General features: G+C 46.4%; 2 protein-coding genes across 8 annotated transcripts in view; one reads left to right on the plus strand and one right to left on the minus strand.

Moving 5' to 3' along the window:
• MAPT (microtubule associated protein tau) overlaps positions 1-3,666 on the plus strand; it is a 97,631-nt gene extending 93,965 nt beyond the window's left edge. For both annotated transcript variants that reach the window (XM_087441342.1, XM_004432610.3), the window contains one exon: positions 2,938-3,666. In XM_087441342.1, the coding sequence (XP_087297468.1) occupies positions 2,938-3,153 (216 nt within the window). In that variant the 3' untranslated portion in view covers positions 3,154-3,666. The remainder of the gene's footprint in view (positions 1-2,937) is intronic.
• A 4,844-nt stretch (positions 3,667-8,510) lies between these two features.
• KANSL1 (KAT8 regulatory NSL complex subunit 1) overlaps positions 8,511-27,158 on the minus strand; it is a 189,686-nt gene continuing 171,038 nt past the window's right edge. For 4 of the 6 annotated variants that reach the window (XM_087441337.1, XM_087441336.1, XM_014789129.2 and 1 more), the window contains 9 exons: positions 26,456-26,627; positions 17,631-17,813; positions 16,950-17,138; positions 16,465-16,613; positions 12,780-12,901; positions 12,027-12,084; positions 11,690-11,802; positions 10,629-10,881; positions 8,511-10,293 (listed from right to left, as the gene is read on the minus strand). In XM_087441337.1, the coding sequence (XP_087297463.1) occupies positions 10,066-10,293; positions 10,629-10,881; positions 11,690-11,802; positions 12,027-12,084; positions 12,780-12,901; positions 16,465-16,613; positions 16,950-17,138; positions 17,631-17,813; positions 26,456-26,627 (1,467 nt within the window). In that variant the 3' untranslated portion in view covers positions 8,511-10,065. The remainder of the gene's footprint in view (positions 10,294-10,628; positions 10,882-11,689; positions 11,803-12,026; positions 12,085-12,779; positions 12,902-16,464; positions 16,614-16,949; positions 17,139-17,630; positions 17,814-26,455; positions 26,628-27,158) is intronic. The other 2 variants (XM_087441340.1, XM_087441341.1) reach the window with 1 other exon arrangement.

Below are 27,158 nucleotides of genomic sequence, written 5' to 3' on the forward strand. Positions count from 1 at the left end.
CCAGGCCCTGTGGTTGGCCAGCGTCCACAGAAGGAAGTGGCCATCACTGAAGCCAGCCCCAGCGCACCAAGAACAAGTCCTGGGAACGTAGCCTTGTTTTCTAAATGGGTCACCAGGCAGTTAGAGCCAAACAAGGATGCTGACGCCCACATTTCAGCAGAGCCTCTGCCCGCCTGTGGTGGGAGTGTCCACGGAGGCTGCTGGACTGAGGGCCTCGGCGCTCCCGCGGTGTCTGGAGGCTCCGGGTCTTAGTGCGGGTCTCCGTCTGTGGGAGCACAGGGGATGGGGACGCCAGGCTGTGTGTGGCCCTGAGCAAGCTCCCTCCGGGCCCTCGCAGGATGTGGTCTCATGGCTGCACTTTTTCCTCTGCCGCATAAATGCAGCCAAGGCGCTCTCTGGGGTTCCCCCCACGCGTGCCCTGCAGCTCGGGACGTGTCTCCCTTCCCAGTCTTTAGTGCCTCCCAGTGGCTGACTGAGGAGTGGCAGAGGGAGAAGGGATGTCCCAGAACGGCCTAGAATCTGAGACCCACCCCAGCGTGCGAGAGCGCGCTGCCCCGTGGCCCAGCTGGAGCGGCTGGCAGCCAGCCGTCTTGCCACCACACTCTGCTCACCGCCTCCCCTCTGGCTCTGAACAGACACACCCCATCTTGCATTTGCGGTGAAAACCTGATGGTGTAGTTTTGGGAAGTGGGAGCAGGGCCCAGGTCTCTGGGGAAGTGGAGAAGATTCTCTGCAAAAGCCCAGCAGCTCTGCTTGTTCCCATCACCCCTCCGTGCCCTGGCTTAACGCGGGGCCCGCCTTCCCCGGGGGAGATTTAAAGACACCCATGTTCCGCCCACAGAGTCTGATGGAATAAGACTGCATAGGGCCTGGGCGTTGGTGACTCCCTGGGTGAAGGAAGGTCTCTGCCCCTGTCTCTGGAAGCTTCTATGTCCTGAGAAAATCTCTGGGCTTGGCTCCGCTTGAAGGTGTGACCTGAGCAAGATTGACAAGCAATCTCAGCCTCAGTTTCTCCTTCAGGGCCGGCCCCGTGGCTTAGCAGTTAAGTGCGCACGCTCCGCTACTGGCAGCCCGGGTTCGGATCCCAGGCGTGGACCGACGCACTGCTTCTCCGGCCATGCTGAGGCCGCGTCCCACATACAGCAACTAGAAGGATGTGCAACTATGACATACAACTATCTACTGGGGCTTTGGGGGAAAAAAAGAGCAGGATTGGCAATAGATGTTAGCTCAGAGCCGGTCTTCCTCAGCATAAAGAGGAGGATTAGCACGGATGTTAGCTCAGGGCTGATCTTCCTCACAAAAAGTAAATAAATAAATAAAAAGTTTCTCCTTCAGCAAAACGGATAGAAATATCCACATCCCAGGGTGGTCATGAGACCCAAACGAGACAGTGTTCTGGAAGGTTCCTGGTACTTTGTAGTCGTCTAAGAACGTGAGTTAGAGTCAAGTCTAAGTCTCAACTTCTGTTTGAACTCATCTCTGTGATGGCCCCAGAAGTGGGGGCCCTGCCCTGCCCACCACTCTGAAGACACTGTCCTGGTCCCAGCAGATCCCCTTGTATCCAGTTCCCTATTTCCTCGAGTGATGAGCAAGACTGCTAACAAGTAGTGGAGCACAGGATCCCCGCCACCTGAGTTCATTGTAGTGTGGGGGATTTGGGGACATTCCCAGGACCCCCCAGGTTTTTAAGCTTTTAAAAAACGTTAACATAAATGTTCTTATCAAAGCTTATGTCAAAATGGCCTTTCAAATACTGTAATATGGAAAGGGCCTTACTTCAAAGCAGTAACCCAAAATGAACAAAATAAGCAAATAGCTTAAGTGGGAGCCCAGTTTTTCTCTACACTCATATTCAAGCCCCTGCAATAGGGGCGCCTCAGCAGGGGTCCATGAACTCCTGACATTGTACAGACAAACCGTGACATGTGTGAGGGCATGCATGCATGTGTACACATTTTTCTGGTTTCACCAGATGCTCAAAGATGTCTTAGGACCCACAAAAGGTTGAGAATTGCTCTGTCCACCACTTCAGGGCTCATCAGGAAAGAATTAGGTGCTCCTCAAATCTCTAGCTAATGCTTCATGAGTCTCACGGGTGTCCTTTGGAGCTAAGATCTCTGGGACCCTGGCTGTGTCGTCATTTTTCTACTGTGAAAAGGCCTTGTTTTCTAGCACACCCACCAGGGCTGCCCACAGCTGCTGGCACCCTCAGACCCATCAGTCACTGGCCAAGGGGAGGAATGTGTGGCTCGTGGCTGGGCAGCAGTGCCTCTGGGGACGTCCCTTAGCCTTCTCCAGCTTCTCTTTTAACACTTTCGTTAGCAATTTGGCAATATCTATCAAAATAAAATGTGCCTGCCTTTTGACCTACTAGCAGTTCCACTTCTAGGATACACATACACGTGTGTGAAATGATGTGCGTACAACGTTATTCAAGGTTATTCGGACACAGCATTGTTTGTGACCGCAAGACTGGGACAACTGAAATACCCATCCATAGGGGAGTGAATACATTTTGGTACATCTGCTGTGAAGGACTACCACGCAGCCAAGAGCAAGCATGAGCGAACTAGGTACTGACCACGGAAGATATTAAGTCTAAAAACCAAAGTGCAAAGCATGGGGATATTGTTATTATATATACAAAAAAATATATTTTTTTAATATACTCACACCTACACATGTTTGCAGGTGTGGAATGGCTCTGGTACGGCACATAAGAAACTTACAACGATCACTGCCTCTGGGGAGAGGAACTCGGTGGCTTGGTGGCAGGTGACAGAAGGACCCTTCAAAAGTATTTGCTATTGGAAAACGATAAAAACCATAGTCACCACCACCCCAGCTCCCTCCCACCCGAGGCCACTTAGTTGGTGGGGCTTGCCCCGCTTTCTCTGCTCTTCATCTCTCCCTCCCTCCCCTCCTCTTCTGCAGATCGAAACCCACAAGCTGACCTTCCGTGAGAATGCCAAAGCCAAGACAGACCACGGGGCGGAGATCGTGTACAAGTCGCCCGTGGTGTCCGGGGACACGTCTCCGCGGCACCTCAGCAACGTCTCCTCCACGGGCAGCATCGACATGGTAGACTCCCCCCAGCTCGCCACGCTAGCTGACGAAGTGTCCGCTTCCCTGGCCAAGCAGGGTTTGTGATCAGGCCCCCGGGGCGGTCAGTAATCGTGGAGAGAAGAGAGTGAGAGAGTGTGGAAAAAAAAAGAATAATGATCCAGCCCTTGGCCCTCTGTCTTCCCCCAGCTGCTCCTCACAGATCGGTTAATCGGTTAATCACTTAACCTGCTTTTGTCGCTCGGCTCTGGCTCGGGACTTCAAAATCAGTGACGGGAATAAGAGCAAATTTCATCTTTCCAAATTGATGGGTGGGTGGGCTAATAATAAAATATTTTTTAAAACATTTAAAAAGATGGCCACCCCCAACCTTTCCTTGGGCAATTACTTTTGATTCTTTTTTTTTCCTCCCTCTGAGTAGAAGAGGATGAAGGAGAGGCTCTGAAAGCTGCTTCTGGGGGATCTCAGGGGACTAGGGGCGCCCCACCTCTGGTCCCATCCTGGGGGTGTCACAGAGGCAGCGGCAGCCACAAGGGATTTGAAGCTTGGTGTGTTCGTGGAGCCATAGGCAGATGTCAACCTTGAGTGAGTGGGACGGGGCAGGGGTGGGGAGACACAGGAGAGGCTGAGGCGGGGCTGGGCAGGGGGACAGCGGGGGTGGGGAGAAGGGAGAGGGCGTGAGAGTAAGGACCCTGGGAGGGGAGGCGCAGCTCCCTGCCTGGAAGGACAGTAGGAAGGGCAAGCAGCCTCCGCTGAGCCTGCAGCAAACTTAGACCAAGCAGCCTCCTGCGCTTGGTGGCCTGGGATCTGCTGCGGGTCAGTGTGCCACCCTCTGGAGGGCAGCCTATAGGAGAAGAGCTCCAGTCCCTCCCATTCCGTGAAGGAAAAGTGGCAGGAGGAGAGGGACGGTTGTCGGGAGGGTGGCACCATGTGGACTGCTTCCTGAGAAGCCTGACCTTGCTGTGCCGAGTGCTGGCTTCTTCCTCCCTCCCTGCAGGGTGGGGGTCCTGAGCTGAGGGGCTTCCCTCCGCCCCACGGAAACACTATTTTATCGAGTTCTTTAGGTTGGAGCTGCAGCCACGATTTTGGCCACCTCACAGATCTGGGACTTAGGGCTAACCAGTTCTCTTTGTAAGGACTTGTGCCTCTTGGGGGACATCCGCCTGTTCCCAGCCGGGGCCTTGGCCATCTCCGGAGTGTGCTGGGGTCTGGGAGGTGGGTCCCGAGCCTCCCATCCCTCCCATGGCCACTGCAGCCACCTGTCTGCCCCTGCCATGCCTGTGTCTGCCGTGCAGAGCCCAGTCACTGCCTGTACCCTCATTATGTCACACTGTCCTGAGTTCCTAGCCTCACCACCCCTCTTCTCGGTTACAGACCTTGTTTGGACTCAGGCGGCACCAACTCTAAACCAAGGCGGGGGGGAATCAAGGAAGGCAAAGCCCAGGCACGAGGTGGGACCTCAGTCTCTTGGTCTAAGTTACACTCATCCAACTGGCGTGTCCCCCACAATGAACCTGATGACTTTACTTGGTTCCCTGCCCCCCACCTCCCAGCACAGATGTGAGCCAGGGTGGGGCTCAGCGATGACCTGAGATGTTTCCGCCTCGTTGACTTGGAGAGACTTTTCCTCCCAGAAGGCCTGGTCCCCTGCCTGTGTTGAGCTGGCAGCAGGTTGGCTGTCCTGGTTGCCAGAGATGGCCCTGGGATGGGCAGGCAAGGCCCCCAGGGCAGGATCACACTCCCTCTGTCCCCACTTCTGCCCCAGCTTGTAACTGCCAGCCTCTCGGAGAGCCCAACCGCTGCTCAACCCCAAGTACATATAATCAGCCCTCCACACCCCAAAAGGGAACATGTCCCCTTGCAAATGGTTCTTCCCCAGTCCCAGCTGGAAGCACTGCTGTCTGTCCTGCTGGAGCAGCTGAACATATCCATAGATGTCGCCCTTCCCTCCCCATCTGCACCCTGTCGCGTTGTAGTCGGATTTGTCTGTTTATGCCTGGATTCACCAGAGTGACTATGATAGTGAAAAGAAAAAAAAAAAAGGACGCATGTATCTTGAAATGCTTGTAAAGAGGTTTCTGACCCATCCTCATAGGGGTCCTAGAGGTCTCTCATCCCCCATGCTGGGACTTGGCTCCAGGAGGCTGGTGTGGCTCTACCCTGTTGGGGCCTCCTAATTTTCGAGAGGCTTTTATCAGCGTCTGGGACCCAACAGAGACCAGATCTTGACACTCGAGAACCCTCTGCTGTGAAGAAGGCCTGAAGCACAGGACTAGGACGGAAGCTATGGTGCCCCCTCCCTGGCCCCCAGGGCTTCCCTTTGTCAGGGCAGCGAGCAGTGTGTCTTGTGGCTGGCCTGGTTGGCAGCTTGAAGATGACCCTCTCTGGTCACAGCCTGGAGAAGCCCCACAGCAGCCCTGAGAGAGGGGTCTTACAACTCCCTGCATCACGAGAAGAATGAAGCCAGCGCCAGCTGGGGAAAGGTCTGCAGCCCATCCTTCAGCCTGGGGTCCCTCTTAAAGCTCTTCCTCAGGAGGGGCAGCCCAGGCCTCCCCACCCAGGGCCCAAAGGGGTTTCCTGACTGAGGAAGGGTGACAAGTCAGGAGTCACCATTCCCAAAGCTTTGGCCCGAGCCCTTGCTGACCTTGCACAAGTAGAAAATTGCTGTTTAAAGAAATGCAGCAACCTCAGGCCCAGCGCTGCCACTTCCAGTTTGGGTACAGTTCAAGGCAACCCTGGGGCGCTGGGTGGAAGGAGTCCAGGGGCTCCCCTCTAGGGCTGTAGGCCTCATTTGCAGCCAGAGCGCTCCGTGAAAGGAATTATCTGGGCCCAGAACTTTCCACCATGAGGCTCTCCACTGTCTTTTGTGATCCAGCTGCTCTTAGGAGGGTTCTGAGGAAGAAAAAGGCAATGTGGTTTAGAGTCAGTAGCTTTTAGAGATGTGGCCCCTTATCACTGCCACTGATTTTGGTTGCATCTCTTTCTGCACCTCTGCTGGCTTCCTCTTCCTGCAGTTCTTGTGCCCTGCTCTTCAGCACCTTATTCCAAGGGCTCTGGAATCTCCCTTGCATGGTGGGCTATTGGGTGAGGCTAAAGATCATGGTTTAGGGTGATCAGCCCAGTGCTGGCAGGAAGATTGCAAAGGAATGCTGGCTTGTGACCTTAAATAAGGACAATCCCCCCAGGGCTGGGCACTCCCCCACCTCCAGAGTCAATGTCCCTTGGGTGGGCTAGATAGGATTTGCTATACACCTGGTCCCTTCAAGCTCTCCACTCACTTTATCAATAGTTCTATTTAAACTGACGTCAATGGTGATTTGCGATTGCTTGTTGTGCTATGGGGGGAGGGGGGAGGAACCTGTAAGATAGTTACCGTGGGCAAAGGGAGTCTTAGAGGGCAGCAGTTAAATCGCCTTGTAACCCTTTTCTTCATGATTTCAGCCACACATGCTAGAGGTCCTTGGGGTTTCGCCTTTTCACTGACACGTTCCCAAGAGAGCAGCAGGCTGCCAGCTAGCTCCCATCTCCTCCCCAGCCAGATGCAGGCAATGAGGCTTGTGGAGGAATCCGGAGCTGCAGTGCTCTGGCCTGCCGCCTTCTTGCAGGGTCCCAAGCCCAGAATCACGACTCCCTAAGACCCTGGCATCTCCTCTAAGCTGTTGGCACCTCCGTGTCACTCTTCCCACCAGCTCCAGACATGCAGCCCATACTTCTAGCAGCTGCCAAGATCTCGCCCTTCACCCTCCTTTATCTTTGTTCCCCAAGTAAAGCCAAGAGGTGGGGACAAGGGCAGAGGTGGAGATTATCAGCCTGCCTCCTCTGCAGATCTGTGGCTTCATGAGACTTCTGGTTTCTCTTCAGCTTGGAAAAGGGTTACCCTGGGCACTGACCCAGTCTCACCTCCTGATGGACTTAGCCCCATGAATTTGCAGTGTTGGGCAGGACAATTTCTGGCACTTGCAAATCCCATGATTTCTTTGGTAATTTTGAGGGTGGGGGGAGGGACATGAAACCATCTTAGCTTAGCTTCCTATCTGTGAATGTCCATATGGTGTATTGTGTGTTTTAACAAATGATTTACACTGACTGTTCCTGTAAAAGTGAATTTGGAAATAAAGTTATTACTCTGATTAAATAAGGTCTCTGTGCATGGATTCCAAGGACCAGAAAACGATATAGGATGTATGATTTGCAAGTCCTTTCCCAGCCTTAGAAACTTAGCTCAAAAGAGGTAATGACAGTGTTGTTACAACCTGGACATCAGGATTTACCAGCTCTCTCTGGAGCCCTGAAGGTTTGAAAGAAGAGTTCTTAGACTTGTTCATTTTCAGTTGATTTCTCTCATTCTGGTGCTGACAAATCATTCTGTCCAGCTCAAAAGGCAATACCCTTGTGGTTGAGCTCACAAGGTTCCACCGAGTTTGGAAAGCCTGTACCAGTGTATTCAAACCTCAGAAGGCTGGGGTGGGAGATCTTTTTGTCCCTGGAAGTGAGCCTAGAGGTCTGAGGCTGAAGCAGAACACTAGGCCAATCAGCTAAATGAATGGCTTCGATTCCTTCCAAGCTTACAAGCTGCCCTCCTCTCCTTCGGAGCCCCATTACAGATTGGGGAATGTCTGCTCAATCAAGAAGTGGATACCAGCAGGCCCCTCCAGTGCCACAAAGGAAAACAAAAGCCAAACAGTAACCCATCATATTGTTGTTCCTTAGTAAAATTAGGTCAAGGTCATAATATTGAACCCTTAGATTTTCACACAGTTTCAACATATCACTTTACTCAGCTTTTCCTGGTGTACATTAGCCAGTACAGACAGAAGCTTAAGTAGAGCAGATCTTAACTGCAACTGTAGAAGCAGCAACTGGACAGCCAAAGAGAAATGCTGCCTCAGAACCCATGGTTTTCTGACAGGATAGGCAGCATGGTTGGCTGTTTTTACTAGATCACTGGAAAAAGGAGAGAGTAGAGAGAGAACCAGGCCCGCCCCGTTCTTCATCTTGGACGAAGAAAATCAAGCACTTAGCCTCCTTCGAAGAGAGATGCTCTAATCTCAGGTAGCAGGCAAGGACCAGATCAGGCTGCATGCAAAGTATATACATTCTCGTTGATCCCAACCCCAGAAAGGGTCAATGGTGGGAAGTGAAATTTCTATTAAAGAGCAATTTAGAATAGATACAAAATGTCATACTGCTGGCCTCACTAGAAAAAGGATCAATTACTTACATCCAGCAAAAAGAAAAAGTAGACGATCTATGCAGACCCTCCCTCCTCCTGGTACTCCTTACTTCCCCAACCTGTGAAAACCACATCCTCTCTCTGCTGACCATCAGATGACACTGCCAGGTGCCCAGAAGACAGACTGGAGACTTCCACAGGTTCCACAGGGCTGGCTCCTAAGCTGCCACCATTACCACGTCCAATGTCAAGAAAGGCCTGGCACACAACATTCTGTAACTTTTTTTTTATTATTTTTTTCAATTTTTCCTTCCTTTTTTTTAAAGCACTATTTGTGCTTTGCGAACAGAATCAAGACATTAACAAAGATCAGCTTCTCTGAAGAAAAGCATTTCTATAGAACAAAGACAGCTACATGTTTCGCTGCCAATACACAGCTCAAAGCAGGAAAAGAAAATATTTACAAAATACAAGGTTTTTTTTTTGAATTTTTGTTTTTTGTTTTTTTTTACAATGCTAAAAGGGTTATTCAGAATTTTCAACCTTATAAATAGAAGAAGCACTTTATGCATAGGGATATGGTGCATTATTGTTTTTTAAAGAAACAATGACAAACCCTTTAACTTGCAAACAGAATCAAAAAAAAATCACTAATGTTGAAAATTGTGAAAAAACCCCAACCATTAAGCAGTTTGTCTACTATTTTTATACGATTACAAAATGGCAATAAAATAAAATAAAATAAGGAAGTCCTTATTGCCCCCCTTTTTGGTGATGTGATCATACATGAGACAGGCACAAGGTTAACCGATGGGGGAGTGACGGGAACCACAGCTAGGACCAGACGGTATTCCACAGGCAAGGGGAGCTTGAAAGAGGAAGGGCCGAACTGACAGTGACAGGGAGCTGGATGGGAAGGAAACGTGACTAAATCAGTCAGTCAGTGAAAACAGATGAGGCAGGGGAGATGGCTGCTCACTTCCCCAAGCCCCTAATTTGCAGAAGAGTGGGAACAGAGGTTAAGTAATCCTAACCCTACCTTCCTAGACCAGGACAGGTGGTAAAAATGGTCCAAGTGGAAGGACTGGTGTGTGTGTGGGGTGTGGATGACGTGGGGAGCAGATGAGAGGGCATGAAGGGGCAGGATGGGGATGTGAGCAGCCACAGCCAGGTTATTGCAGTTAAGAAGTCAAAACAGAGATGACCAAATGCAGAGGAAACCCAAAATAGGTCTCCAAGATCTGGATGACAAGGGGAAGCCATTCTGTCAGCTGAGAGCTCGGTGAGAACAGCTGGCAGTATGGCCAAGAGGCTCTGGCGGGAGTCTGTCTGCTCCAGCACAGACAAGCAAGGGGGACCCAGCCAGGAGGGCCAGAGCTGAGCCACAGATGGGAGGGGAAGGGGGATGAGAGCCCAGAGAGTGCCGCCCTCTCCCACCATAACCTAAGGGGGCAACACTGAGCTGGAGCTTTCCACTCTACCTGCCTACAGGTGTGAGGGAGAGGGGTGATCGTCTAACAATGCTAAGTCCAGTGATTCAACAGTGCAGAGGATGTGTCAGGACCAGGCCAGCAAGGGCTTATCCTGAACTTCTGTTAGCCAACTGGAGGAAGTGCTCAGGTGTGTGACAACAAAACATGGAAACCAAAACAGAAACAACAAAATCAAAACAAGAAAAAAAAAAATACCAAAGTAGAATCTAAATTCCTTAAATTCACTAAAAACTGTGAAAATTTCCGGCATATGATGTTTGAATATCAAACGCAGAGATTTCTGAAGCTTTAATGCCAATAGTTAGTGAGTCTGTTTAGATTCTCATATCCCGCTCATCTGTGAGTTGGACGCTGAGCTGTGACTGTTGCCGCCAGATGCCGACTCTTGAGAGGGACAACGGGAGGTGAGGTGGGTGCCACCTCTGTCTCCCGGCCAGTCTTGCTGCCTGAGGTGCGCCGAGTGCAGCGAGCTGCCCGTTCCTGCGCATCCAGTTGGTCCTCACACTCTGCCTGGGGACTGTACGCCAGGGGGAAGGTTCGCCGCTCCCATGGCTGCACGGACTGTGGGCAGACAAGTTGCCTTGGTGAGGATCCAGTCCCACCCTGCCTGCCTCCTCCCCAAGGCCCTGCGCCCCAAAACATGTGGACTACAGTCCATGACCAGTCTCTCTAGAGTTCCAGGGGGGTGGCTGGGAAGACCCCTCACAGAGAGGGCACCCTTTTAACAACGGCCAGTTCCGTGGTACCTTCAGAAGGTCAATGTTAACTATAGCCCCTCGTCCCCTTCAAAATGGGGAGGGGGATCCTAAGATGAAGATCCATCTGCAGCAGGTGCTGTCCATGTCCAATTCCATCCCCTACCCACCAACCGAACGAAAAGGCAGCACACCCCTCACCTGTTCATCCAGCCCCAGCTCTGGTGTGGAACAACGGGTGTCTTCACTGGCTAGGTGTCGTAGAGTGTCCCGAGCCACAGGGGTGAGGGGGGCCGAGTGCAGTTCTGGGCTAATGGGGCTCCTAGGAGACTGACCGTGGGAGAACTCCGACAAAGAGTGGCTACTACTGACATCAGGGGAGGCAGGCTGTGGGGTGGAAGGATTGGCACTGCCCAACTGGGGGGTTGTCCGGCCGTCTGATGACCTGTAAGACCTGTATGCCAAGAAGTACAAATCTGAGTGCCTGGGTAACAGGGAGTTTCCTGAGTATTTTTGAGGGTTGGGGAGGAGGCATGAAGAAAGCATCCCAATCAGAGGAGCCAAGGTAGACTGACACCAACAGTTCTTTCCTAGGAACCACAAATCCCATTTCCTCCCACCGCTGTGTACAGGGGTAAGTACACAATATCTGAGAATTGTGTACACCTTATCACCGCAGGAGAAAGCCATGGCTGAACAATGCCATGGGCTATTCCTGGCACAGTGCCCAGTGAATTCACAGAGGAAGGGGAATTAGTCCAAACTCTGAAAACTGTAGTCAAAGAAAAAAGCAAAAACAAGAGTCCTAAATCTTTCCACTTGAGAATCATGAGGGCTTCTGCCACTGCTTACAATAAATGGAGACAGGGTGGGACAACTCTTTCAAGCAAGACCACAACACTCCACTCCACTATCCAAAGGAAGGTTAAGATGTGGTGAGGCCTCCAAAGGTCCTCTGGTTAAATCACCACAACCCCCAACTGGCCTCCACATACCAAAGAGAGCCTGCTCCTGGAGCCCAGGAGATCACTAGAGTTTGTCAGAATTGGACAGTCAGCACTCAGCAAGGACCCAGCATCTGACTGTGTATATTCTCATTAGTTCCAACCAACACCAAGAAACTTCTGCATTCTTGGCCAGTGCCAGTGATGAATATGAAGGGCAACGGGGAGGCACTGGCAACGCCATGGACACAGTTAGGGCCCATACTCCCTGTCCACCCTCCCTCCACAGGTCCTGGGGACCGGTGCCTGCCCCATCACCTGCTGCCCCGCCGCTGGGGTGGCACACTTGTGGTCCACAGCCACCGAGCCCTCTCCATCTCCTCGCATTTGGCATGCAGGGCGGCGAAGGCTGCATCAGATAGGTCCTCGATCTGCAATAGAGCAGCTTCATTGATACCCCCTCTTTCCTCCAAGAGGCCGCGTTTAATGATGGTTAGATGAATTCTAGAACCAGCCCCATCCCATACGAGGCTCTTTCTGGTCAGGACAGAAACGCAACGAGCTTGCATTTGACACCCACAGGCCTTGAGGCATCTGGAGTGTGCACACTCATGTGTGTTTGTGTTCTTCTAAGAGAAAATGACCATGCTGTTACCTCCTCGTTCTCCTCGTCAGGACTCCCCTTCAGAGACCGAAGATCGACCTCCCGCCAGCTGCAAAACCAAGAAGGGACAATCATGAAATGGCAGGCAGCCTGGGGCAGGATAAATGCGTCCATGCAAGAACAAGAGCCCTGCGCCTGTGAGTGACACTGCTCTCTGCTAGGCAGGCTCTGCCCTCTCACAGCTTGACCACCTTAGCACTGGAGGCCTCTAAAAGAGGCTCCACACTCAAATGCCCACCAGGGCCAGAAACAGGTGAAGCAGGATGAGGGTGGGACTGGAGCTGGGAGACTGTGACAAACTCAAGCAAAGGAACCTGTTTAAAGGGGACCACTACTGTTCAGCACTAGCTGATTGCGACCATATGGGAATGCATGTACAGGGTTGCCCCATCTTCTATTTGTCAACAAAAGCTGGAACTAAAGATTCATATGTGAAATCCTGCTTTGATGCTAACAACAAATTCAGTATCTTAAAACACATTTTATGTGTCAAACCAACATGTCTATAGACCAGAAATGGCCACTGGCCTGCCAGTTTGTGTGGCATGTGGTCTGGCTGGTGCTCACACAATGGAATGAAAGAGAACTATATATAGAAAATTTTAATTTCTATCAGGTAAGACTTTCTCTTAAAGAGAAGACAAAACCCAAGGCTAGGGTCCAAAACTCAGTGACAAGAAAAGAGGGAAAAAGAACAGTAACAGGAAGAATGGGGGAGAGGAGCCAATTATCTAGAGCTTCTACCTGGGAGTAAGGATTTCCTTGTATTGTAGCTTCTCTACACGGGTTGTTGCAGCAACAGACATTGGGATGACAATGTTGTTAATATCGAATGAGCTCTCTCCCCTTCTCCTCCTTACTGGCTGCTGTAAGACAAAGGTAAATTTAGAAAGGAGATACAATTCTACAAATATCAAACATACTCCTGAGACTTAAAACGGGATCACCAATAACCAGGCATCTGGGTCCTTGGGTGGGGGCTGGGCAACAACTGCAGCAGCTGCCTGCACCTGAGATGGTTTCCCACAACAAAGTCCTCAGGAGAAATCCTAAGTGGTCCCAAGGAATATCTCCCATTCACCAGTCTCACTGGACACCCTCTTCCTTCATGGGCTCACGTGAAAAGAGACTTTTGTTGAACTTCATAGGAGTGGGTAACCTGGAACCTTGAGTCAACTGTGGTTCCTACTCCTTCCACACACCTTTACTACCCTCTCCCCGCTTCTAAATCCTCCTGTATGTTTCTTCCCCCTTTTATCCCTGTCTGTGACTTAGACCTGTAGTGGCTCCTAAAAGCAATGCTTATGCCTTGTAGTGACTCTGGGTTAAAAAGATGAATTCTCTTATCCTGAGAGATGCCCAAAGGATAGGCCCAGCTCAATAGTTCATCTAACCTTGGTTGTCCTGAAAGCACCTCGTTCTCACAGATCCGAACTCTTCAGCTAAATCTGTACCCACCATCTGCTCAGCGCTTATGTGATTTCTCCTCTTTCTGGCTATTATTCTTGGGGAAAGAGCTGAGTGCTTCCTAGTTGTATCAACGAAGATGAGTAGAGGGATACTGAAGAAGAGGACATAGTTCCCACTCCCAGAGAAAGGAGATTCATTTCTGTAGAAAGTTGAGAAGATGAAACTCTTGGGAAAGAAGACTAACAAGGATCCAATATCAGAGGAGGAGGAGGGCATCTACAGCAGCTAGGAGATCAAAGAAGGAATAAAGCAGGGAGCCAAAGGGCTTGGTTTCTTAGATGGGAGAAAAAGTCTACTAGCTGCTTATGCCCAGATAGCAAACACCCTACCCTGAAACAGAGACTGGCAGTTGAGCTGTGAGAGGGCAGAGGGAAACAGTGGGATGACAAACATGCTGCCATGGCGACAGCTGGAAACACCTAAGAGGCTGTATTCAAACCCAAACCACCAAGTGTAGTTGGCCCAGAGGGATGGGGTTAGTGAAGGAGGATGAGGAAGAGATTGTTCCCTACAACTAACCACTCTACTCTGTTCCTGGAGGGTGATATATGATTGATTCATCCTATCATTTCAGGACATTCTCAGAGAATGTTAAAAAGCAGTGCTTCTTGGGCCAGGATTTTAGCTGCTGTCACCTATGATTTCAGGTTATCACAATATCTTTTTTACCTTAATTTCCTTCTCTATCAAATGAGAATAGACTGTCATTGACCTCACAAATTTAGGGTAATTGTTAACCAAAATGGTTGAAGAGACTTTTGCAAATCTTGCCTTGCTGAGTTCTGCAGCTGAGGATTAGTGACCTTATATCCAAAGGCCTCTGCCACTGTCACATCTCTACTGAAATTATATGTCCCATTGTAAGAAGTACACCTTAAGGAAGGCTCAAGAGATAGCTTTCCCTATATCCTGGTTAAGAACGAATGTGAAACTGCTAGCAGAAACAGGTATGTATTTTCCCTGAATCTTCTTGGGCCTGCTGTTAGTACCTTCAAGGGAAAGAGACAGGAGCAGGTTGTGGGATTGTTCAATAGGCTCAAGTTCCCCTATTCCATTAGGTGTTAATTCGACCTAACTTCACCACTGTCTCCTGTTTAGAGCCAGAGGTGGAGAGCAGGTGACAGAAATGGAAAGTGGTTCCCAAACCTGTTTGCACATCAGAAGCAAGATGAGGAGTGTGTTTAAAAGAAAAAAGGATCTGGGGTCCCTCCTCTTCTGACCATCAAATCTGAATCTTTTTAAAGCCACTGAAGTGATTCTGATGCATCCACTGGCTTTCACAAAGTGTTGCTCTACATGGACCATTGCTCCACCCCGCTACCTGCCCCCCCACCCCAAATTTCTCCAGTGTCCTCTAGCTTCTCTACCTTATTTTAAGTATTTGGCTTATCACCCTTCTTACTATTAATAAATCCAGAGTCTTTGAAAAAATTTGGCAGCAAGAGCCTTAAGGGTCAGCATTAGTGTTATATACAAAATTTGTACCCAATAAACAATAAGCAAAAATTTCAAATGATCCAGGCTTAAGTTAACAATCTCCAGACACAAGAGGGCTGGCAAGTAAGAAAATACTGAAATTTCACCAAGTCTTAGACCTCTGAGTTCAGATTTTTCTATCATTATTAGACTCTCTTTGAAATCTTTTGGTTACCAAGACCCTTTGCTGATGGATAACTGAGTTTCTGATAGATACTATACACCTACTTAGACAAAATTTGTGGGTGTGGGAAGTGAAGGAGGAGGAACAAAGAGGTCATTCGGAAAAGACTGTCTGATTTTTAAGAGCAAAGACAGAAAACTATGAATTCCTACCTGCTCACGAGAGCCTAGTGAGCACATTTTGTGGGCTCAGAAGTTTCCTGATGTAATAAGCTCTGAAAGGGCAGAAGTCGCCTCTGCAGTGCCCCACTCCAGGCTTACACTGTGTAGTGTAGTGGTAAGAGCTGGCTCTGCGGTCAGACTGCATGGGTTTGAATCACAATTATAACTAACCCTCACAAGGTGCCTCGCCTCATGCAGTTTACTTAACCTTGGAAAGCCTCAGTTTCCCTGGCTACAAAATGGGATTCCTTAAATGCCACCTACAGCTTAAAGGGCATTACAAGACTGAATGAGAGAACACACGTAAAGCGCTTAGCACTGACACAATAAACATTACAGCTGCAGCACTTTATTATTACTATCACCATTACTATTTACTATATAAAGGACCCTTTAGTGAACACAAAGCAGCTATAGGTATTTGTGTTCAAGGAGGCACACCTTGAGAAATTAAAACATTAGAATGAAATTAACAGGAAAATGTGTCCGTGCAAATGGGAAATGGCTGTGCAAACAGCTTTCTGGATGGAGTATGGTACTCTAAAGGTAATGGGGGGAGGGGTCAAGCAGCCTGCCATTATGAGTACTACATGTAAGCACTGCCGGATCTGTAATGCTTCTCTGTACACCTAAAAAGCATAAGCACTGCCTTCTCCCATCCCTTCCAGGTACCCTAACACCCAGCGTTTATTCTCAGCACTCCAGCTCCACTCACCAGCAGAGTAAAAACAAGGAAATCAAATGTCTCCAATGCCTGCAGGTATCTCTCCTCTATACTCCCTCTCACGTTTCCTCTTGGACCAACAGGGTTAGAGCCACGGTACTGTGCAGTCTTGTGTGAAACTTAGTCCCACAGATCTTGAACAGTCACAGACCACCTTAAGAGTTTGTCTCTGCCTCAAGCTTTCTACGGATGGCTCAGCATAGATCCATCTCTACTATGTAAAAACAACTCAAGGAAAACAACAGAAGGTCAAACACCATCACTTTGACTTAAAAATGACACACACATCAGGATGAGTTGAGTCCCACAACTGCCCTGGGCCTCACAGCCCACTCTCTACACTGTCCTTCAGAGCCACTTGAATCAACTGTGACTGCAGAGGGGCTGTCTGGCCAACTCCATGCAGGTACTTACAGACGTGCTGGCTGTAACCTGTGGGCTAGAGCTGGTGGGTGCAGAGGTGTCTGATGAGGTGGAGAGCTGTCGCACCAAGGGACTGTGTGGTGGATGGTGGGTGGCCGCCAAGTAGCTCGAACTGCTCATGTCTGTGTGATGCTTCAACACTGCAGAAGTCAACAGAAAAGAGGAATATGTGGCTACCTCAGCCAGCTCTACCTCTAGCACAAGCTAGGAATGCCAGCAATACACAGTGAAGGCAAAAATGGTTTCTAAGCCTAGAGAATAAAAAGGTGAAGGAAACTGGTTGATGGAAGATAGGGGACTGGGCAGAGGTTGCTGTAGCAGTAAGAAGTGACCTGAATTTAGAAGCAGTAGGGTCCCTCTACTCTGCCTTCCTAGAGAGTGAAGGACAAAGCTGGGGGCAATTAAGAGAAGCCCAGGCTGCCCCAGAAAGCCCTGAGCAGGTGCAAATGCAGTAGAGGTGCCGGGCCTGGCCCTACCTTCACTTCTCTCAGATGAATGGTCTCGCAATCTCATTTTGCTGTGGTTTGGGTCATGCACGGGTGGCGGTGGGTTGAGCAAGCGCTCTGCTTTTGGCGCTGTCACTCGCTCCACCATAGGTACGGCCCCCACATCGTCTAAGTGCTGCCTGTGGGTCCTGTCAGGCCGGGTTTGGTGATGGGACAGCTCTGAAGAGGGGAACAGAAAAAGAGCTGTGAAATATCTCCTCTCAATCTTTTCTTGTTTGAATTCTCAGCTCTTGAGTTCTCTCTAGGCCAATGATAGACACCCAGGACAGCAGGACAGTCCTCTGGGACTGAAGCTTCTAGTAAATAGCACAATGGCCAGGATAGGCACAGGGAGCCCACAGGGCCCTCAACCAGAGAAATGTGACACCAAGCTACAGAAGACAGCCTGCCCACAGATGGATCCAATGCCATGCCACTGCTGGCTCTTCACTGAGCATTTTGGGTCTTGCCCCAAGATCCATGGTGTCTCAAATATCTTTCAAAGTCCATCTGAGAGCATCCAAGACAAGTAATAGTAGCAGACTGTGAGCTGAATTTATATCAGTTAATTGCCTCTCCCAACCCCAACACACTATCACAGCAAACCAATAACTTGAGAATATACAAGGAACAGAAAATAACTGGAGGACTCCCTGGTCCCCTGAAACTTACTGGCTGTTGTTAGGAAGGAGTTGACCAACTTGTGCCTGTCTTTACGAGTTGGATCTGGTAGACTGCCTGGCATGGGTGCTCTGTGCTTAAGTGAAAACTTTTTGGGAGGTTTGATTTTGTCAAAAGGCTTGTTTTGCCACTGAGATTTCAGCATGCTCTGGAAGTGCAGGCTTGTGGGAACATCTGCAAGAAACACACAACACTGCAGGTTAGTCCAGACACCTGGCCTTGTGGGGCTCCTCTCTCACGAAGTGAGGTGTGTTCACCAGCAACTCTGGCTCTCCAGTGGGCAAGACCTACATCACACTCTTCTTTCATTTGCCCAGTGGCATAATGACCCAGCAGGGCAAGCACTGTCATGTGGAAGATTTGTTTATCTGAACTTTACTGAAGGTCATTCTTCTATACACAAGCAAGTCACTTTCACCTTTTATTTTCAAGTTAAAAAAAAACCATCTAAAATACCTTTTGTTAGATTGATGGAGTTTCCTTTGTTCATGTATTCCACTAAGTTTGTTAACTTGACTGGTTTGAAAGATTAATAATATCCTGTTTCTCTTCTTCCAGAGACTTTAATACATTTAAACCTTCTTCTTTCTATTAACATGGAGTTAATCAGAATATATTCACTCAACAAATATTTACTGCCTACTATATATCAGGCACTGTAGCGAGTACTACATCTTTCCCCCAAATAAGAACTATAACATTCTTCCTCCTCCTTCCTCCATAGCCCCACCACCTCCCAACTTGAGATTATCTACATTTCTTAGCTGATGTTAATATTTAATATCACAAATTAATATTTTAGACTTAAGTATAATTTTTATTTTTTCTAATTCACCATTTCTTATATCTTTCCATTTTCTTAGATTCATTTTTTATCTTCCTAAGAATGTGTCCTGGAGTAATTTATTTAGAACAAGTATTGCTAGATTAAAACCATTTTCCTCTCAGACCTTAACAGCTATTACTCCCTTGTATTCTAACACCCAGTGTTGCAGATAGAATCTGATTCTTATTCACTTGTAGGTGGTCTGTTTTCTTTTAAGCTTTGGCAAAAGAAAGCTTGTTGTGGTATTACACTGACTCTATAGGTCAATTTGCGAAGAAATGCCATCTGTTCTGCCACCAATAGAGTCTTTCAATCCACACATATGGTCTCTCTCTCCATTTATTTAGGTTTTTTTTTTCATTTTCTCTTAGCAGTGCTTGGGAGTTTTCATTGTATAGGTCTTATATATATATTTTTAAGTTTATTCTTAAGTATTTCATGTTTTTTGATGCTATTATAAATGATAGCACATTTTTTAAAATTTCTATTTATAATTGTTCATTGCTAGTATATAGAAATACAATAACTTTTCATACTGACGTTGTAGCCTGTAATCTTGCTAACTTCGTTACTAATAGTTTTTTTGTGGTTGTGGATTCTGCAGGATTTTCTACATAACGCAAGTACGTCATCTACAAATAGAGACTGTTTTGCTTCTTTCCAATCTGTATGCCTTTTATTTCTATTTCTTGCCCTATTATTCTGGCTAGAACCTCTAGTAGTGATCTGAAACTTAGATTTTCCTTTTTATATTCTCAATATTCTGAAATTTCACCACCCTGGATACAAGTGTAGGTCTTTCTTCAGAGTTCTGAAAACCTTTCCAGGGTCCTTTTTAATTTGAAGACCAGCACATTTCTCTTTAGCTCCCACTTCCTCCTGGGAATCATTAACCACCTAGGACATAATCAAAAGTTCCAGCCCCAGAGTTGATCCTCACTGCCGCAGCGTAGAACGAAACACCACTTCTTGATGGATGCAGGCACTGGTGGGGTAGGAGTATGAGAGGGGAAACTCCAGCTTAGCTATTCCAGAATGAGCCCAAACTTACCACCCAGACAAATGCCTGGGTCCCCACTTCTCTGTGTCCTTTTTAATTGTGGGCAAAGAACCTACTCATAACAGCTCCTACTCCACAGGACTTTATTCCTGCATGTGCTGTAGGCTACTTTTTTCTAGTTTTATTTCTCCACAATTATCCTGTTCTTCAGCTTTCAAAAATCACTCTAAACTCTGGTCACCAGAGGCATGCCTTCTCCTTTTTCAGAACAATTAGAGATTTATTCTATTTATTCTATTTTCCAAACATTTATGGGGTTTTGGTTCCCAGAGAGGATAGAGGATATGCTTAATTAGAGCCAGGAGTAGGGGAGAGAGAAGAGGGGAATAAATGAACATTTACTGAATCCATTATTACGTGGCAGGCATGTCTGTGTCTATCATCATGCGTGTATCACTTAATCTTCATAACAATTCCATCATTAACGCTCTTTTTAAAGATAAAAACAAGTTCAGAGAGGTGAATTAACTGCCCAAGGTTACACAGTTTAGTTAAGTAACAACCAACATTCAAACTCAGGTTTGTGTAAGCCTGAAGCCCATGCTCTTAGCCACTACACCATGAGATTATTTTTTGGCCCAGAGAATGGAGAAGTTTAATTCTGAGGTGGAATCTGATATTTCTCAAAACATTCCCAAGTGGAGAACACAGGATATTTTTCATGGGAGTTCCGCAGTGTAAAAAAATTTAACCACTCTTTCCTATATTATAGATCATGGATTTCACGACACTTCAAACAACAAGTTTGAACACTAGGCTTTTCAGGGCTGGAATGAACATATTCCTGAGTGAATAAAATAGTTCCATTCTCAGGGATGATTTTCCCCAATGGGCAAGCAGTCTCAGCACCAGACATTATTTTGCAGTTCTGAGAATAGAATACTGGCCCCTTAAAGCAGGGAAACAAATTAGGAAAACTATTAAAGTTTTAACGACAATAAATATTTGCTACACATCTAAGTACTGATATACAGCCTGTGAGGACAGTGCTGTCTTCTGAAAATTTTTTCCATAATCATTCTTTCTTTTCCACACTTAAAAACAAATTCACGGGGCCGGCCCGGTGGCGCAAGCAGTTAAGTGCGCGTGCTCCACTGCGGCAGCCCAGGGTTCGCCAGTTCGGATCCTGGGCGCGCACCGACACACCGCTTGTCAAGCCATGCTGTGGTGGCGTCCCATATAAACTGGAGGAAGATGGGCATGGATGTTAGCCCAGGGCCAGTCTTCCTCAGCAAAAAGAGGATTGGCAGATGTTAGCTCAGGGCTGATCCTCCTCACATAAAAAAAACAAAAAAAACAAAGAAAACTTCACCTATCCCAACCCCTAAAATCAATGTCAGCTTTCGGCGACCTCTAATTTGGGGAGATCCCAGCCAGACCAAGGACGTCGGATCTCACTGTGCTCCCAGCCCTTTGACCCCTCCCACCAGCCCCCCCCCACAATAGATCCTTCCCCTCAAAAAAGTCAAAAACATTTAAAAAAAAAAAAAAAAAATTCCCCATTAATCAACAATCAAGAATTGAGTTAGAGGTATTAACAGTAAAAAGTCTTTGCTTTAATTCCAAGTGGTTGGGGAAAAGGGTGTGTAGGAAATAAAGCATTGTCTAGAAGCACTGTGAAAGCTGAGCTGAGCTGGAATGTATAAAGAAGGCTCAAGAAAGGGGAGAGAACTTCCTCTACATCCCAGAATACCCCTTGGTCAGCTCAAGAGTTACTCCCACTTGGCAAAGGCTATGTAAGCGACTACAAAAGTATAATGATTTCATTTTTTCCTTTTGATTTTCCCCAGTCACTGCTCTCCCAAACGTGAAAATTAAGCCAGGGAAAAAAGGAGATAGGAATATGAAAGACCTGGGTATAGCGGAAATAGCAATGGACCAGAAGTAAGGAGGTCTGGACTCGGGTCCTGGTTCCATCACTGAGTAGGAAGAGAAAACATGAACAAATCACTTAGCTGGGCTTGAACTTCATCTGTAAGATAAGGCAGCAGGATGAGGACTGGTAACAACATCCTAGCATACATGCTCGAGCTCTCCCCTCCTCTGTCTGCTGCAGACATAGGCTGATCTTTCCTGTTGTACCAAGACCTCAGATTCTTCTCAAAAAATTAATTGATTAATTAAATGCAGACAGCCACTATCAACCAATTCGAGTAAGCACAAGAGAGGCCATCTATTTGTTATTGCTAGACTAGAATGCTGCTGAATCTTTCAACTCTAACGTGTTAAATCAATGACTCTTCAACTAAAATTCCATTTCTAATCCCTTCCCTTCATTTAAATGCTCTGAAGTGGAAGCTGGTACAATTGTAGACCACCACCTTGTGCCCTGGAGTTGAGGTATTAAGCAGAATCAAGAGCAACCTCCCCTATAAGCCCACTGACTAAGTAGTTAGGGATAATAACAAACTGTTCAAGGAACTCAGGCTGCTACACTTTGCTAAAAGTTTACTGTGTTTTAAGTGCTTTCATATAAGAGTGAAGAGGAACTCAGTTAAATCTCCATTAAATCAGTGAACAAAAATGATCTCTTAGGAATTGCTGGTCTGAGTTTATGCTCTAATTGAGTAAGTAATAACACCTGGGATCCATGTAGACTTAAAACTCTGAAATAGACTGGATATAGAGGACCTAAAAGTAAGCAAAGAAAGGGATATGAAATGGAAGAGAGCACAATAGAGACCCATTCAGCTAGAGGACCTCACACATTCCACACCTGCATAGGCAATGGGGCTAAAGTGCTATTATCAGAGAAGAGGATGCAGATCCTTGATCAGGTCAATAATACGAAAAAGAAGCGATTACTAACATTATCTTGCTACTATTTCCTCAAACAAAATGAAAAAGTCTTGACTTCAGGCCCATCAGGGCCTGACACTCCATGATTCGCTTGACTGTTCTGCTCATAACTTTCCACCATTTTCTCAAGCACACTTTCTTGGTGTGTTGTGTAATTCTCATTTCTTCCTCCTGCTGGTAAGTTGTGGTAACCTCATATATACAGCTAATTGTCTTGGCGAGCTCTCTCAAAACAGCTGCTTCATGGCCAGCAGGTGGTGCTCTTATTAAGCCCAAACCTAAGTTAACATTCTTTTCCCCAAGGTTATGTACCCCATACACATCCAGCTAAGGATTAATTGGCTTGATTAAGTGAGATGATAAGGAAACAAGCAACTCCTTCTGGAGTGCTAAAGGGTTATCACACCCTAATGCCTCCATCTTCTAGCCAGGCATACAGTTCCTCAAATTCTATCATCTCGAGCCACACTGAAGGGCAGTGGCTGAGTTGTGGTCAAGATGGGAGGCAAAACTCGAGGATTCAGCAGTGCAGCTGGTTCTCATCCTGACAAACTACACAAACTGGTTAGGAAACATGAGTAAAACTCTACCTGAAAATGAAAAGTTGGAAATCCTGCCATCTTTAAATATCTTCTAGAGAAGAGGCTGTAAAAGGGTGGCCCCAAAGGTCAGGTCTGCTGCACGTATGTTTGACCCAAACAGCATCACGCTGCCTGCTGTTCTTCACTGTTACTTACCATTCTACACAATGATATCTGAGGAATCTCAATACTTTAGGAGGCACTATTCACACAGAATACTGGTGCCCTATGGAGATGGACATCTTTGTGGCCCTGGGAATCTTCCAGTTTACAAACAGATTGCATTCTGAATGTGGCAGTTGTTTGGATCAAAGCAAAATTATCCCAATAGACACAATATTAGATAAAGTAATTAGGTCCCCAGGTCAACCCACAGTAAGTTTAATTTATCCTTAGGCAAATATGTTCATACATTCTACCCGAGACAGTGAAATACATATATATATTCTCCCTTATAGTCTCACAAGGAGAATTTAATGACCAATTCTCTTGTCCAAACCCCAGTGTCACGATTGGGTGTGTGTGTGAGTGAGTGAGTGACAGAGAGTCAAACAGAGAGAGAAACAGTATCTGGAAGCAAGTAGGAAAATGAAGATGATAAAGACTAGAGAAAAGGGTGCTCCATATCACCCCTCTACCTCCCCACCCACCACTGCTACCTACAGTTGCCTGGAATGGGATGGAGGGAGGAAGTATAAGGGCAGAAATCAGATCTATAGATATAAAGCAGCCAGAAGAACAGAAGGTGTTAATAGGAATGGGTACCTCCTAGTAGAGATGATGAATGATGGAACAGGAGATGTCAGGCAGCTGGTCTGGGCATATTTGATGGGGGTCAGGGGAAACAATTCACAACTGTACATTGTAATACTGTTGACAAAAGAATGATCACCATGTTTATCAGCTGATATTCAGTGAATATGGAAGAAGCCTTATCAGAATCAGAATACAACTACAGGCTTCAGGCTTCTTTATTCAAATATGATACCATACAATTCAACACTGTAAACCTGAGAGAGGAACCCAAGAAATATTTCCAAGTCTTCCTTGTGGCTCCATCTGCAGCCAGAATCTGGATGGAAATGGGTTAGAAACCTGACTTCACTTGATGACCTGGCTAAGAAGGAACATGGAATATAGTGAAATGAAGGACAGGTATCAGATGATCTGGGTTTGAATTCTAGAGCCATCTAAACTCATTTAGCCTGAGATAAACCACAACCTCTCTAAACCTGTTTCTTGATCTGTAAAACTAAAGTAATATCTTTCAAGATTAATGAGAGAAGCAAATGAGACAAGCATGAGAAAAGTACTTTGTAAACCATAAAATGTAAACCAAAAAATAATATCAAGTTATATGAGCTATAATAATCCAAATGGCAAGAGAAGGTAAAAGTCTCTAGAATCTGAAGCACAGAAGAAAACATTTTAGTTTTCCCACTCATTATGTTCTAAAGTTTATTTACTGCTCCACCACTCCTGCCCTAAACTTCTGTCCCTAATTAGCTTGCTATTCATATACTCCAAGTTCTCTAAATTTTTCTACTCTTACTAGAAGCCACGTGGCAGCAGGAATATTACACCATGCCTTTCCTTATAGTTGATGGGAGTTTTGATACCAAGGCATGGAGCAGTTATAGGACTCAGTGGCCAAGAAAGGATTCAATCATTTGAAGAACAGATAAAGAGGGGATTCTCTAGCATAGATATCAGCAATGACTGTTTTTATAAATAAAGTTCATTGGAACACAGCCGCATTCATTTGTTTACATATTGTTGATCGTTGCTTTTGTGTTAAAATGGCAGAGCTGAGTAGTTTCGACACAGAATAAACATAGACAGTATGGCCTGAAAAGACCAAATTATTTAGCACCTGTCCCTTTAAGAAAAAGTTTATATACCGCTCATGCTAAAAACTTCTGAGTTTTTTCTCATATTCCCAAGTAAGTCTTACAATCCCACGTAATTCTCATTCCTCAGACTCATATTTCAGTTATTCTCCTTTCAAAAACTTGTGCAGACTATCTGTAAGGTGTTACGAAGGACAGAGTAGGAAGAAAAACATGGTCCCTTATCCCCAGGGAGCTTAAAATTTAGGTAATGAAAAGTAAGTCCATAAACAGCCATAATATAAGCCATCACATATAGATAAAATACCACAGTGATCCAAGAGGAAATGCTTACATTCTGTAGGTTGGGGCTAGATCATGAGATTAACTGCAAAATCAGTGAAACCAATCCAGGTTATGAAAGTTCTGGCTTCCTGTAGTCTCTATCTAAAGCAGTACATTTTTGCCCATGTACCCCCACCATTTGAAATGAGAATTTTTTTAAAAGAAAATCATAGACAGTTATAAAGGTTATATTTCCCAGAATACTACCCATATGCTTTAAAAATATTTAAATTAACACCTTAGCATGTACATATATTTAATTTAATTAACTGAAGGAAAAAATCTTTCTTTAAACCTACTTAGTCAGACTTTAAAGCCTAACTTCAGTTATTAATTCTCTTAATGTTTATTTTAAGATGACAGACAAGGCACAGAATTCTGCCATAAGTTATATTCTAAACAAAATAAGGTTCCTGTGTTCACTAAATTTTTTATTCAAAACTCTTTTTTTAACTCCCATGGGATTCTCCTCCAGGAGCCATGAACTCTCTTGGAAATAGTCCCTTTGGTATCCCTATTGCCCAAGGTTTTTATACTCTGGGGTGAGTCCCACAGTGAGACTCAATATGGGTAAGAGGAATGACTTTTTTTTTTTAAACGCATGTACTTTATTTATTTTTTTAATTTTATTTATTTATTTATTTTTTTCCCTCAAAGCCCCAGTAGATAGTTGTATGTCACAGATGCACACCCTTCTAGTTGCTGTACATGGGATGCGGCCTCAGCATGGCCGGAGAAGCAGTGCGTTGGTGCACGCCCAGGATCCGAACCCGGGCAGCCAGTAGCAGAGCGCACGCACTTAACCGCTAAGCCACGGGGCCGGCCCAGGAATGACTTTCGTTTGGGAAATGGGAGATGAGCAATTCTGAAAAGGGCAGTCGAAAAGGAAAAATGGGAGACACACAGGCTTATCGGGTAGATTAACTTTAGAAAAACAGCACGTTAACACTGAGGATCTAGGCTTATGTACACCCTGAAAAGCTGTCATGTAACCACAGTAATACATACACCTCCAATATAAAGACATTCTCCCAGAACAGTGTTGCCTATCATATTTTACATCATGGCCATGCAAACAACACATTTTAAATAATATATTGGGGTATAATGGACTAGGCTGCTTGTGGCTGGAGGCAACTTTCCCTGGGCCCCGTCCAGCCACTGAAGGGTTAAGGGGAAATCTCTCTTTTAGGGCATATTCTGGTCTGGTGGATCTGTTATACCCTTTTTGCAAAATTTTAAGAGAAGACTTTGCTGACAGAAAGTGATACCTTGATAGTACCTGCGTTGTACCACCATCTTGGCAGACTTATTTTCACTTTGAACCCTTGAAGTCTCATTTATCAGACTTGATAATATTCTGTGCCCTTTCTTACCATCTGGAAATGCTAGAACTGGGTGAACACACGAGTCCAATTGGGAGAGGCGTTCCAACAGAGGGGCTTCGTAGTGGATTTCTGGAGGCATGGTACTGGCGGTGCCTGAGCCACATAGTGCACAGGAGGGGTTCACATCACAGCCAGAGCGCACCGTGCTATTTCGGTGAACCTGTGAAAGGCAGACAAAACTGACAATTCAGTATGTGATGAAAATACAGCTCCCCACTCACTGTCCCAAAGATTCAAAAGGCCCTTCTAGATACCCACATGACACTGCTAACAGAACATTTGAATAGTTTGTTAAAAGATTTCCCTTTCTCCAACACACTAACTTTCAAACTGATTAAGTAAACTTGCTTCTTTTTCAATAATGAAATCCAATTTCTTGAAGTCCTAAGTGCTTACCTAGGTACAAAACTTGTGATAGTTTAAAGCTACTGAAACTGTGCATTCTGAGAACACTTGACAAAACCTGCGTGTTTCCACCATGATAGTTTTCAACTGTCTGCTAAGGTGAAGAGTTGGCTCCTGATTCCCAGGTGGGACATGACTTGCTCTCTTCAGCAACTTCATCCACTGAAGAACCTTAATAACGAACCACACCTCTCCTGTTTTCACAGCGCCTCCTAAAAAGACTTCCAGGTGTGCTCTCAAACAAGGTGGCATGTTTTGCTGGACCACACAGAACTCATTAGCTACT

Source organism: Ceratotherium simum, chromosome 16 (genome assembly GCF_057802395.1).
Source record: "Ceratotherium simum simum isolate JZ-2026a chromosome 16, ASM5780239v1, whole genome shotgun sequence".
Lineage (NCBI taxonomy): Eukaryota > Metazoa > Chordata > Mammalia > Perissodactyla > Rhinocerotidae > Ceratotherium > Ceratotherium simum.